The 14,214-nt window shown below is 46.6% G+C and overlaps 1 protein-coding gene across 1 annotated transcript in view; it reads left to right on the forward strand.

Moving 5' to 3' along the window:
- Positions 1–2,756: 2,756 nt before the first annotated feature.
- The window catches only part of LOC311516724 (immunoglobulin kappa light chain-like), a gene marked incomplete at both ends in the record, with an annotated part of 74,241 nt that continues 62,783 nt past the window's right edge, over positions 2,757–14,214 (forward strand). The window contains 2 exons of the mRNA XM_084621072.1: positions 2,757–2,799; positions 2,918–3,234. Of these exons, the coding sequence (XP_084477198.1) occupies positions 2,757–2,799; positions 2,918–3,234 (360 nt within the window). The remainder of the gene's footprint in view (positions 2,800–2,917; positions 3,235–14,214) is intronic.

The following is a 14,214-nucleotide window of genomic DNA, read 5'->3' on the forward strand; positions in this document are numbered from 1 at the left end:
GAGGACTATCAAAACCTGAGCTCCACAACCTGGGATTCAGCTGCACCTCCACTGCAAAGTGGGCAGCTTTGGTCTTACCTTAGAGCAAAACCCAGGCTGTAAATCTACACTCCCAGCCAGGCAAGCAAGCCCAGGTTCAAAACACACACAAGCCTGGGCATAAGGGTTTTGTGTGAGGAGGAGAGAGGGGTTTTGGCTAAAACCAGGGTAAGAGCCAAGGTGAATCTAGAGTGACAACACACCCTGAAAGACATAAATCTGCTGGCAGCCACAGGCACCTTTCTACAGCAGCATTCCCATACTTGCTTCCACCAGTGGAACGGACCCAGGGTAGAAACTGAGAGAAATTTTAGGGAAAAAAAGTCTAGTGTAGACAGATGAGGCTAATTGACATTTGGAAAATGTCCCGGTCAGAGCCGAGTGGAAGTTCCATTCCATCATTTAATGAAAAGAAAGAAATCCATGACCACTGAAATTGTCGCTATGCTACTCACTGTGGCCTTGGAACTCCCTGACAGTAGTAGGGATACATTTCAGATCCTTCTAACTCAAAGCACAGCCCCCTCCACTTGGGCTGAGAAAGAGTTTTCTTTAGCTGCTAGCAGGACTGGGTTTATGCCACATAGCTGAGCATTTGGGGTACCATCCTTGTTCTTTGCACATATACACTAATCAGGGTATCACAGTATCTATCAAGGGCTTTTAAGAACATTTGGAGGAATACAGAGAAGAAAAATCCTGACTCTCATACCACAGTCTTGTGGCCCAGTAGCACCAGTCAATAATTTGTGCAAGTGCAATCAAGCAGAATTAAAGGTCAAGCGGATCCAGAGAGGACACTTTCCAAAACAGGCTGTTTAAATAGACAAACTGCTACCCAGTCCCTGTACAGTTTTTTTTGTAACTCATTAGCAGATAAAGGAGTTTCTTGGAGGAAAGCTATTGTGCATTTAGAGTTTTATAAGAGAGGGTGTAAGAATTTGAGGGGGGGTTTGAGTTGGTTAGGAGAATACTAAGAGATGAAAGTAATTCATTGTACATTAGCCATCCTGCCCAGGAAGGACAGGTTCCCTTACCAGCTCCAAACCTATCCCCACAGTCCCCTCCACTACCAACTCTGATCAGTTCTCTGCTCAGTCTCCAGAACCCCCTTCCCAACACCTCTTTGTAGGTTAGGGTACCTCCTGCCAACAGCCACTCCAGCCCTGCTGTGGTCTACTCCTTGCGCCTCAGCCCTCCACCAGGTCACATTCACTTCCACCTCTTCCAGAGTTACAGAGAGTCACACAAAACAGTCCAATGACCTTATGACAGATCTTCAGCCCAACTTGGGGCTCAGTAACCCTTATCTCACCTTCCTTGGCAGCCAGTAGGGGAATATGGGCAATCAGGCAGGCCTTCCCTCTACTCTGGGTTTCAATACAAGAACCCTGTAGCAAGCAGCTATAGACAGCCTACTCCTCCCAGCTAGCATTCATCCCTAATTCACGCACCCAGACCTACCCAGCTGAGCATAATTCTAAGTTAGGCCTGGCCCACCCTGCAGATGCAACTGGCTGCACTAATTGCTGTCTGGCAGGGGCCCAGGTTAACTCTTTCTTTGCCAGTGTGCGGTACACGCTCCATCACATATGCTATTTAATATCTCAAAGGGATGTGCTTATATTATATCTTTAAAATGAAACCTTGTGGCAACATTTTACCTACACATTTGAAGCAAAATTACATACTAGTAATTAAGTGTACAAATGGCCTTTATTGAAAGACAGGATAAGGTCCGTTATTAATGTACACGAGCACGTGTCATATCTCAGTAGAGGGCACCAATAGCACACAACTGAACTGACAATGGCGGGTGTGCAGCCCAGTGACTATGTGTACACCTGAGAGAAGACGCAGACTCAGATTTGTAATGGAGGGAGCGTGCTCCTGCCCAGCCAGCATGGACATCGGTGCTGGCCCACGTGAGCCACTGAGCACACATTCAGGCCCCACTAGCAGCAACGAAGCGTGCTCATAACCACTTTACATGCTCTCCTCATATGCCTGTGCCCAGGGGCATGCACAAGTGGGGGCACGCAGGGGCACAGCCCCCCCAGTATTCATCTAAAAAATATGCATTTCTGCTCTAGCTCTGGCCCTAGCCTTGGCCGCTACTCCAGCCCTGGCGGCTGACCACCGTTCACTGCCCCAGCCCTGGCCATGCACTGCTCCAGCCCCCGCCCTGGACCCTGACCCAGCCCCTGCTCCAGTCCCCGGCCACTGTTCCAACGTGCCCATCCAAAAGGTCAAATTTAAATTCCTGTGCATGCCCCTGCTTCCTCTGCCTGTAAAACAAACCAAAAACAAAGCCCCTGACAGATGGCAATCAGATGGGATTCTATGCAAACAACTACACAAGTTTTACCGTACTTGCCTTCACTTCTGCTTTAGAATGTGTGGCTGCATTATCGGGAGGACACAATCCTTGATTTGCAAACATTTTTACCCCTCCAGTTGGTTTATGAAAACAGATGAGACTTCAGCCCCCTCCCCTCCCCTCCCCCATCCTGGGATTTTAGCTTCTGACCACCTGACTACATACACAGTTTGACTCTTCTGAAAACTTAGCCCCATACGTCTGCAGCCAGGAGAGCTATCATTGGATACAGCTTAAACAACCCATTTCCTCTCCCCAGCTGCACCTCTCTCCCTGCCTCTCCATCTCAAGGGTTATTTCATAGTCGTCTGTTTCAAGTTCAACCCAGCCAGTGAGAATGTTACTGCTGCAGGTTCTTATTGTGACTTTGACATGGTCTTGTAAGTCATTTTTCCATTCTGTTCTTTCCCACATGTACACATTCCTTCAGCTACCAGACACGTTCCAAATTCCTTCGGCTTCAGGTTTATAGTATCATTTCTCCTTTTTTCTTTCTAGATGGATATTCACAAATAACTCTGCTACAAACTCCATTGTCTGTCACCAGAACGGTATCTAAAAGTGCACGTATGAGCTGTAAAACTTCTGGTTTTAATTTTAACAGTGCTTATATACACTGGTATCGACAGAGCCCTGGGGCAGCTCCAAAGAGGATTCTGTATATTGGATCAGGATCAGTTAGTATGGATGAAGGCTTTGATAGCAAAAAGTTTGAAGCTAAAAATGATGTTTCTGGGTCCACCTCTAATCTCAGAGTACACCAACTAACCGAAGAGGATGCTGCTACCTATTATTGTGCCGTCTGGGATCGCACAGTACTAGAAAGCCATAGACAACCCATACAAAAACCCACTCTGCATTCTGAGCCACAGCCTTTCAAGAGTATGAAGCCAGACACATTTAATAAAAATGACTTTATTGAGGTGGATGAAGTGATAAGAGAGAGACACTGGCAGGGCTTGGATTTCAAGGTGTGTGGTATAGACAAACATTTTAATTAAAGGTGGCACACTTTAATTGTAGATGTCTGCAAGTTAAGCTTGCCTGAATCTTCGCATTAAAAGACACTCTTTTCAGTTGCTTTTATCTTTACCAAACTTAAACTGTTCTGACTCAAACTTTCCATGCCAGTTTTCTGCTTAAGGCTGATTTAAAAAAAAAAAAAAAGTTTTAGCAACTGTGATCCAGCCTATGTGAATGTATAACTATGGTTGCACATTTAAAATAGAAATAGTCAGCAAGAGGAGAAGGAAAGAAGATCATCCTTCTATTCACTGTTCCTGGGGCCTAGAAGTGGGGAGACTTTGGCCAGTCCTTACAACCTAACCCAGATTCCGCAGGTAGTCTGTAGCCTTTCATGGCTATTTTATATTGTTATTTATCACTCATCCCTGCAGTGACTGAGTGGTGACACATTAAGGCGATCCCAGTTGCTATGAGCCAGGGTTACCCAAGTTGCTACAAAAGAATGACATTAAACAGCTTCCCTTCCTCATGGTTCTTGAGCGACAAATCCTTCTTAGCCACTGACTAGAAGAGTAGCCTGTGGATGCCTCTCGACAGCATATGCCCATATACAGGAATAAGTTTCCAATCCTATTTCCTTAGGGTAAAGATGAGGAAGGGTCATTCCGGTTGCTCAAATGCTTTTCAGCATCTAGTCAGAGCAGTTTGAAATGGTGCTTTTGTGAATGAGGCAAACTGGATCACATTAAAGTTCCTGCAGATATCAGGTTACATTTTCAAAAGTACTTAAAATGAATCAGGAGTCCAACAATCATGAAATTTAATGGGATTGGATTCCTAATTTGTTTAGGTGCTTTTGAATTTTTTACCTGTTATTTGCTCTTTTTTTGTTGATGATAAACTAGCTCACCCATTCTAGCTCCACACAGATAAATGTCAGGAGCTAGAATGCTAGATGGCATTGCCAAAGATTTCTATATCTCAGTTCAAAAGGGAGACCAGGCTGCATGAAACACAGTCCACTCTGACTTTACCTTTTCTTTTGTCACTTATTGAGATCAGCAACCTAGCCTACAGAGTCTTCATAGGATTTGGGGAACTTACTTCTTCCTAGAGAATAAATTCTTCTTGAGAGACTGCATCATCCATTCTTCCTGACCTCTGTTGCTCTTTCAGTCTTAGGAAGGTGTGTGTCTGCATTTTGGGAGAAGAAGGATGGTCTTATGGTTAACGTACAAGATAAGGCCTCAGGAGATCTGGATTTGATGCCTGGCTCTTTCACACTTCTTGTGTGACCAAGTCACTTAACCTCCCTGGGTTTCAGTTTCCCCTGCTGTGAATAATACCTACCTCACATAGGCATTGAAGCTTAATGCATCACAGTTCATTGAAATTCTTGGATGGAAAGTGCTACAAGAGTGCAAGCTATTATGTGTGATGACTACAATATGGCTAAACTCTGTTTTGCTTCTCCCTATCGGCAAGACCAATCATATTATAACAACTAGAACGTACGATTGTGAGTTGGTAGATTTGCCTGGTAGAGGGGCAACAATGGACTTATGTTGTGAAACCTGCCGCTGTTGTGCTAATATCAGTACAACCCGGCCAATGACAGCACAGCAGCAGTGCTAGTGCCGACATTTTTATGCTGGTGTCACTTAACCCTGCTCAGAGCACGTCTGAAGACCTGGTGACAAAATGGCAGTGAACACCATCGTTCTCACTACACCAGTTCTCCCAGTGCTGACCTGTGAAGATTCACCAGCACTACTGTGAAGGGTTCATGTTTAGCTATTCCACCTGGAAGCAGGCAGGGCACACCCTGACTGTTTTGTAGAAGCAATGCACACATTGCTCTATCCAAGGACAAAGGCTAGATATGAACCATGAGAACTTGATTGTTGGGACAGCGACTGTGGGAAGCTTTCTTAGCCTGGGCTCAAGGCCTGAGAACCAGGATTGTAGTAGATAAAGGATGGTAAATAAGTATATTAATCAACATCATACATTCCTTTGTGTATCTTTTTGCGGTAGCAGTGTGTAATGCTTAGGGGGGAGAAATATAATAAAAGGAGAAGGTGGAAGGCGGGGGGCAGAACAGCCCATCTCAGCTGACCAGCCTGCTTGCTTGCATAAAGCTGTGTTCTGTCTCATCATTGAACTGCCACAACTGGCGCCCAAACGTGGGGCCCTCAGCACTCACCTCGCCCGGCAAGGGTTTCAGACGCGTCACTCATCCGCTTCATGGATCCCGGTGAGTATTTTTCATTGTGGTAAGTACGGGAAGCTCCCTCTCTGCTTTGCAAGTGCAACACCGCAATGAGCTGCAGTATTTGCTGCGTAAGGCTCAGCATGACTGCCCTGCTCGAGCACTTACTCTCCTGCTACAGGAGGTGCGTGCCCAGTGCCCGTGGTACCCTGAAGCCGGAAGCCTTAAGCTAGCGGACTGGGAGCGATTGGGCCAGACATTGCACGAAGAGCCTTGGGCACCCGTGCAGGCTTTACATGCCTGGCACCTCTGTCACGACACAATACTGCGTGTCACCTCGGATAAGCCCTCTCTCACGAGGCTGGTGATCTCGCCACGCCTGTCGGCTCCTGTAGCCATCCCCGTTGCAGCTCTCCCCCCTTCTACCGATGCAACCCAGCGTGTCGCTTCGGAAAGACCCTCTCCCGTACCCACAGCCCCCCCTCTCCCTGCTTTGCCCCCAGTGTCTTCATTACCACCGCCTCCCTTGCCTTCCCCACCGGAGCCGGTGTGTGATCACCCTCCGTCCGTGGGGCCCCATGCTCCGGGGGCCCCCGGAGGGTCATCTGTATCTGCTCAGAAGCTTTCGCTGGTGCAACAAATGGTTCACGCAGCGAAAGCTCGATCAGATCTTACAGAGGAGGAGCTGGCTGATCTGGTCTCAGTTTGCCCGGTGACCTGGCAGAATGATGACCAGGGCAACCCCGTGGGCACCTGGACCACTTTGCCATACTCGGTGGTTAGAGAGGTAAAGAAAGCAATTCGTGAGTTTGGCCTGACTAGCACCTTTGTGCGTGGTCTCACTGAAGGGATAGGTACTGGGTACTCCCTAATCCCTGAGGATTGGAAAACGCTGCTGCGCATGATGTTATCACCCAGTCAGTATGTTATTTGGATTAGTGAGTATAGGCAGATGGCAGAACGCCAGGCTCAGGTACATAGAGAGCACGGTATCATTTATGAGCATTTGGCAGGGGAGGGCCCGTTTGCTACTATTGAGATGCAGTCTCAACTCCCTCAGGCCTTCTTCCCCATTATTTCCACCTGTGCCCAGCATGCTTTCAAGAAGGTCCCAGATTCAGGCAAGCCTACCAAAAGCTTTGTCAGTATCCGTCAGGGTGCCTCAGAGTCCTTTTTGGATTTTACCAACAGATTGCATGAGGCTATCCTCCGACAGGTGGATAACACTGAGGCAGCTCACGAGCTCCTGTTAAAATTGGCAGTTGAAAATGCAAACGAGGATTGCCGCCGTGCTCTCCAGGCAGCGCAAGCCTCTGGTATTTTAGAGCTCTCAGACATGCTGCGGGCATGCCAGAACATCGGCACACAAGCCCATAAGGCTGGAGTTCTGGCTGCCGCCCTGAGAAAAACCGGGAAGGAGGGGAAGCGTTGTTACCGCTGTGGTAAGGAGGGTCATTTTCAGCGGGAGTGCCGCTCATCTAAGGCACCAGCCCGACCCTCAAAGAAGTGCCCCAAGTGTGGGAAAGGTTATCACTGGGCTAATCAGTGTCGTAGCGGGTCGGGAAACCGCGCGATGGGTCCCCCCCGAACCCAGGGCCAAACGGGGGTGTTTCCCACTCAGACAACCGCTCCTCTGCCTTAAAATCCGTAGACTCTATGAGGGCGGTGACTGCTGGAAGTGCAGGGCTTGATTTGATCATGCAGGAGGACACTGACTTTCGGCTGCCAGGGGAGGTCTGTGCCATACCTACACAGGTGACGGGACCTCTCCCTGCTGGCTTTGTAGGTCTTGTTCTCCCTCGCTCACATGCTGGGAAACAGGGCTTTTTTGTCATTCCAGGGGTCATTGATGCTGATTACACTGGCATTATTAAGGTTCAGGTGTGGACTCATCTTCCACAGTCGCTCCCGCGTGGACGGTCAATTGCACAATTGATTTTAGTCCCCTATCAGGTGCCAGCTGCCGAGGATCGAACTCGGGGCGGAGGCGGCTTTGGATCGACGTTGTCTCACTCGCCGTCTCACAGCGCGTCTTCTCCACTTGTTGCTCTGACAATGTCAGTCCGCCCCTCGAAACCTCAGTTAACACTTCTCTTAAATGATGTTCCTTTTACAGGGCTGGTGGACACTGGAGCTGACGTTACGGTGATTCGTGATCTGGAGTGGCCGGTTAGTTGGCCTACGGTTCCTTCTAAAGAATTGTGGGGGATAGGGGGTAGTAAACCCGGGCGCCACAGTTTGTCTTGGGTCACAGTCTCTAAACCGGGAGGCCGTGTCCTTGCTACTATCCGCCCTTTTGTACTCCCTGTCCACCTCAATATTTGGGGCCGTGATTTACTTACAAAGTTAGACACCACCCTCGATATTAACATCTGATGGCCCAAAACCCTCCCTCACCCACCGTGCCCTCCGCATTACCCTTGGTATGGCAATCCTTAGAGCCCATATGGATTGACCAGTGGCCCCTCCCTCTAGAAAAGCTAAAAGCACTTCATTCGCTTGTGCAACAGCATTTGCAAGCACAGCGACTGGAGAGCTCCACTAGTCCCTGGAACACCCCGGTGTTCGTTATTAAGAAAAAATCGGGTGCTTGGCGGCTGTAACATGATTTAAGGGAAATAAATAAATGCATCCAACCTATGGGCCCCTTGCAATTTCGCTTACCAAATCCCAATTTAATTCCTCAAACCGATCAACTTTGTGTGTTAGATTTAAAAGATTGTTTTTTCACCATCCCCCTTTGCCTACAAGATCGCGAAAAATTTGCATTTACGGTGCCACAATATAATAATCAGCAACCCTCTCAAAGGTATCAGTGGAAGGTCTTGCCCCAGGGAATGCAAAATAGTCCAACCTTGTGTCAGCTTTTTGTGGATCGGGCCCTTGCCCCTTTCCATGCCGGTACCCTTCGCTAAAGGTCTACCATTACATGGATGACATTTTGCTTAGTGGTCCCCGGGTCACGGCACAACAGCTTGAATCTTTATCTCAGATTCTTGGCCAAAATGGCCTGTTAGTGGCACCAGAAAAAATCCAACGCTCTTATCCCTACCACTACCTCGGATATAAGGTTTTACAAACCTATGCTGCTCCGGTTCGTCCGGAATTAATTCTACCTCAACCCCTAACCCTTGTTAAATTACAACAGATTTTGGGTCATTTAAATTGGATTCGGCCCTACTTTCGTCTCCCCACTTCAATGCTGCAGCCGTTGTTTGAGCTCCTGCGTGGAGCCCGGGCACCGGGTGCAGTTATTGCCATCACTGAAAAGCATACTGCCTGCATTCGACAAATCAATGCAGCATTGAGTCAGCAGTTTGTGGACAGACTCCCAGAGGTCCGTCCCTTACGGTTGGTTCTTCTTGCCACCCCTCATACGCCAACTGCGGCTCTGTTTGTACCCCGTACAGACACAGCCGTCTCTATTATAGAATGGCTATACCTTTCATCCACCTCTCCTCGAAATATTTATCCGTATTTAGATGCCCTATCTGATCTTGTTCGTAAAGCCCGCCACCGTGCAGTGCAATTCACTGGCACTGATTTAGTTGCCATTGTGCTCCCCTTGTCCCGTACTGAATTTGACTCTTTGTGCCACACCTCCTTGGCCTGGCAGGTTGCTCTTTGTGATTATGTGGGAGAGATTTCTTACAATCCTCCAAAAGATCCTCGGTTGGTCATTACCCAAAAGGTGCCCCTAGTTGTTCATCGTCTTAGCCGCTCTCAACCCATTGTTTCCACTGTCACTCTTTTTACTGATGGCTCTCCCCACCGAGGTGTAGTCACTTATCAGTTGGGTGACCCCCCTCATTGGCATTCTCGTTTTACACTGCCTCAGCATTCTGCACAGCGTTCAGAATTGGCTGCTGTTATTTTGGCCTTTCAACTTTTTGCTGATTGTCCCTTTAATTTAATTGTGGATACCCATTATGTTTATCAGGTAATTGATCATTTACCCCTTGCCCTCATTACCCCTCAGGTTGATGCAGACCTCCTTCGCCTGTTTTTGTCTTTGCAGCATCTTATTGCCACTCGTCATTTCCCTTACTTTGTTGCTCATATTCGCAGTCATACCCCTCTGCCTGGGCCACTCACTGAGGGCAATGCATGCGCCGATCGCGCGTTGCGTGGTCAGGTAAATTCCCTTTTTTCTGACCCCATTGAAAGCCATGCCTTTTTTCATCAGTCTGCCTCTGTTTTGGCCCTGCAGTTTCACATTCCTGCTGATCATGCACGTTCCATTGTTCGTTCCTGCCCCCACTGTGCTGCTGCTGCTCCTACTTTTTCTTATGCCGTTAACCCCAGAGGTACCGCAGCAAATCAGCTGTGGCACATGGATGTTACTCATGTGCCACAATTCCGCCCCTATTCGTTTTTACATGTTTCCGTTGATACTTATTTGGGCTTCCTTTGGGCAACCCCACAACGTGGGGAAGCCACTAACAAAGTTATTCACCATTTGCTGGCTTGCTTTTCTGTTATGGGTCGCCCCTGCCAAATTAAAACAGATAATGCCCCAGCCTACTGCTCTGCAGCCCTCTCCACCTTTTGTGCCCGCTGGGACGTCCGTCTTAAACATGGAATCCCTTATAATTCCACGGGCCAAGCCATTGTTGAACGTGCCAATCGCACACTCAAAACCTTGCTAGATAAACAATTAAAACAAGGGGATCTGCGTCTCCGAACCTTAGGAGACATTCAACAACAAATGCATATCCTCTTGTTTACTTTAAATAATTTAACACTGAATGCAGATCAGCAGACCCCTGCGGATCGGCATTTTCACAAATCTGAGGTACTGGAAAGACCGCGTGTCTTTTACCGTCAGCTGCCCGATCCACAGTGGCTGGGCCCAGTACCTCTAATCACTTGAGGTCGGGGATATGCTGCTGTGTCTCTCCCTGAAGGACCATTGTGGGTTCCAGCTCAGTGTGTGCGACCAGCACTTAAACAACATGGCATGGCACCAGGGGCTGTCGAATCCCATACCAGAGTTTCAGCTGACTTTGGAGGAGACCGCGTTGCCCCCCGAGTCGACAACGACGGGACAGAAACGGAGGAGGCGTAGTGTCCCAAACTGGCCCATGACATGGGGAGCAGTAAAAGCATTGGTCGCCGCGGCCCAACAAAGACTGGCAGCAGATCAACAGCCAGAGACTCCTGAGACTTTGTTTGTGGCGATTCTCGCCCAAATCACTGCTAATTCTGTGATGATTGTGTGCCTTTTGTGCCCGCTATTTCCTGTAGGGGTTGGCTCGGAAGCGCTTCCCCCATTACGAGCCCGAATGACATATAACATATGGGAAAGATTGGCTTCAATAGCAAATGTTACCCACTTTTGTCTATCTAATTCTGTAGCAGCTGGAGATTTGTTAGGTACATGCCTTATTCCAGTATGTCATCACCCTGAGGAGATGGAGAATAAGACACTGTTCTCTGCTTATGCGAATCTTTCTTCCCAGTACTCTAGCATGGCTAATTGGGGCCCGGCCAACTATACTCTGCCTCGCACGGCTATATCCCTCCACACACCGTACCCAGCCGGGGCTCACAATGTCACCTGCGCGCGTGTAGTTAACTGCACTAGTACAAAGGTGCCCTTGGGCTGTTGAAAAATTTCTCAACCCCTTTTAAATTGTTCCCATGCTGTTAATGTTTCATACAATTATGGCCATATCATCCTACCATCAGGATGGTTTTTTACTTGCGGTTCACGCACCTTTAATTATATTCCTGCAAATTTAAGTGATGGCACCCTTTGCTGTCTTAGTAGAATGACACTTATATTGCCTTTTGCTGGTCAAAAACATAGTAAAAGAAGTGTACCCCTTTCAGATGATTGTATTGCAGATGTTGAGCTTTTTAGTCGTGCTGAGTATACTGCCTTAGCGGCCTCTATTGTTGGGGTCCCCGCGCTTGCTATGTATTCAGCCAGAACTTTAAATAACCTGGCATGCTTTGCAGCAAAGGCAATTAATACAACATCCCAGGCTATTGCCTTACTTAACACAGAACAACACGAATTAAGGGATGCAATTTTGGATAACAGAGCAGCCATTGATTTTCTGCTCCTGAAACACCATCTAGGCTGCTCCACGTTTCAGCACGTGTTGCTTTAATTTAACTGATAATAGTCGCTCCATAGAAACTAGACTGGCTGAATTGGCCAGTCTTACAACACACATACGCCAAGATCTGGGGTTTGAGGGTTTTTGGAATTGGCTTACAGGTTGGCTGCCCTCTCTAGAATGGCTGCGACAGCTTTTTGGTTATGCTGTGTTTGTAATCATTGGGCTTATTTTTTGCTGCTGCTGTGTACAATGTATTCCTTCCTTGTTAAGACTTTATGAAATTTCGCCCTGGAAAGCTCCCCAAGTTATGTCCTTGTCTGTCTGGGAGTTAAATAGCATGACAAAACAAATTGACGGCTACCATGAGATGGCCGAATATCATTAAATAAAAAACGGGGGGATGAAGGGTTCATGTTTAGCTATTCCACCTGGAAGCAGGCAGGGCACACCCTGACTGTTTTGTAGAAGCAATGCACACATTGCTCTATCCAAGGACAAGGGCTAGATATGAACCATGAGAACTTGATTGTTGGGACAGCGACTGTGGGAAGCTTTCTTAGCCTGGGCTCAAGGCCTGAGAACCAGGACTGTAGTAGATAAAGGATGGTAAATAAGTATATTAATCAACGTCATACATTCCTTTGTGTGTCTTTTTGCGGTAGCAGTGTGTAATGCTTAGGGGGGAGAAATATAATAAAAGGAGAAGGTGGAAGGTGGGGGGGCAGAACAGCCCATCTCAGCTGACCAGCCTGCTTGCTTGCATAAAGCTGTGTTCTGTCTCATCATTGAACTGCCACACTACTGCAATGCTGGGAGAGATCCCAAAAAAGTCTTGGGTAGACAACCCCTTTGACACAACCACCTGTACATTTTTGAGGGCCCTCTCTATATGTGTTCCTTTTCAATTTTTCATACACAGTCAGTGATTTCCCAGAATTATTCTTCAGGGGAATGGGGGAGGGTGCCTGTGAGTCACAGAAAGAGAGAGAGAGAGAGAACAAATATTCTCGTTCGTTGCCTTACACTTGCTAAATCATCTTCCAGGTGGGTTTCCTCAGATCTCTGTTCTGTTTTAAAGTGTCTGTGTATGCAGAGGAAAATATTTTTTCCCTCCCCAGCAGCCATGTAAAAAGATACCAGTAAATAGGTAATACAGAATTCAGAATAACATACAGTTGGATAGCAAAATATATATCTAGGATATAGGTTCCCAGCAGCAGTTCATGGAACGCTTTGTGCTGGTCTGTAGAGGGCTGGCAGATCACATAATGCTGGTTCCTCCTCATTACCATCTATCGAATTTCAGTAATACACCTAAGAATGAAATTCTCTCCAGGTATCATTTTTCCATGTAAGCAGTTGCTACAGAGATGTGATGTGATTGCAATGGGAGAAGTAGGAGGTGGTCAATGCTATTGGGAAAGGGAGAGGAGTTGTAGTCCAAGAGACAATCTCTCTTTTCATCTGTGGACCACACAATGAAAACGTTTGAGAACCGCCTGATCCAAGGGTTATTTAAACCATTATCAAACAGAAGCTGTCATCTAGTTTCCATTTTAAGGAATGAGGATTCATTTAAGGAATGAGGATTCATTTGCAAGAACATGCAAATAGAATCACTGTGGAGAGAATTTATGTATCAGCTTTATGATGTCACAAAAATGTGAAATTATTAAAACTCTCCAAGCAGTCAAGAAACCAGGAATACTTCATTAGAATTATTTTCCCAGATGCCTGGTTATTTGACCAAGGACATAGCAGCATAAGTAAAGAACCACAGCTTCTTGTAAAACAAAAAGTCAACGTGATACTTCAAGTGGGATCAAGTACTTTGGCACAGGAACCAAACTAGTTGTTTCTGGTAAGAATTTTTATTCTTGATTGTTTTTCTTTTGGTAAATAGAATCAAAGGACAAAAAAAAATTGTACCGAATAAATTAATATAAGACAAGGAATTTGCACATAAGCCATGTCTTGCTCTTGATCAGAATGTGGAACTCCCAAGGACACCAATGGATTGACTGAGGGGAGTATTTGATCATAATGAGTAAACTGAATACAAGAGTAAATGTCTGGAATAGTTACTTAATAGCCGTTAAGAATCGGGAAGGAGGGAAATGGAGAGTTTTAAATTTAAAATATTGGGCAAGTTCATCTCTCGTGCAACTCCATTGAAAGAGTCCAAATGCCAGCAAGTGTATAATTCACAGCACAGGTTTCAGTTTAGCAGCTGTGAGATTATTAAAAAGTTTGTTATTGTTAGGACAATATCAGTGTTTGATGACTAAAGAAGGAAAATTGTCTGAGATGAAACAGTGTTCAGGCTCTCAGTAAGTGGTTTTATTAAAGTAATTTTCCCTCTTATGTATAAAAAGTAAAGTGAAGCACAGAGGTAGTGATTTTCCGCAGGTCACACAGGGAGAGCCAGAAACAAAGAACAAATCTCCTCAGTTCCATTCTGCTGCTTTAACCATAAGACCATCCTTCCTACCCAGGCACATTGGAGATCATAGGACTAAATCCTGCTCATCCACTGAAATTAATGG

This window comes from Lepidochelys olivacea (assembly GCF_965140295.1).
Source record: "Lepidochelys olivacea isolate rLepOli2 genome assembly, chromosome: 2".
Lineage (NCBI taxonomy): Eukaryota > Metazoa > Chordata > Testudines > Cheloniidae > Lepidochelys > Lepidochelys olivacea.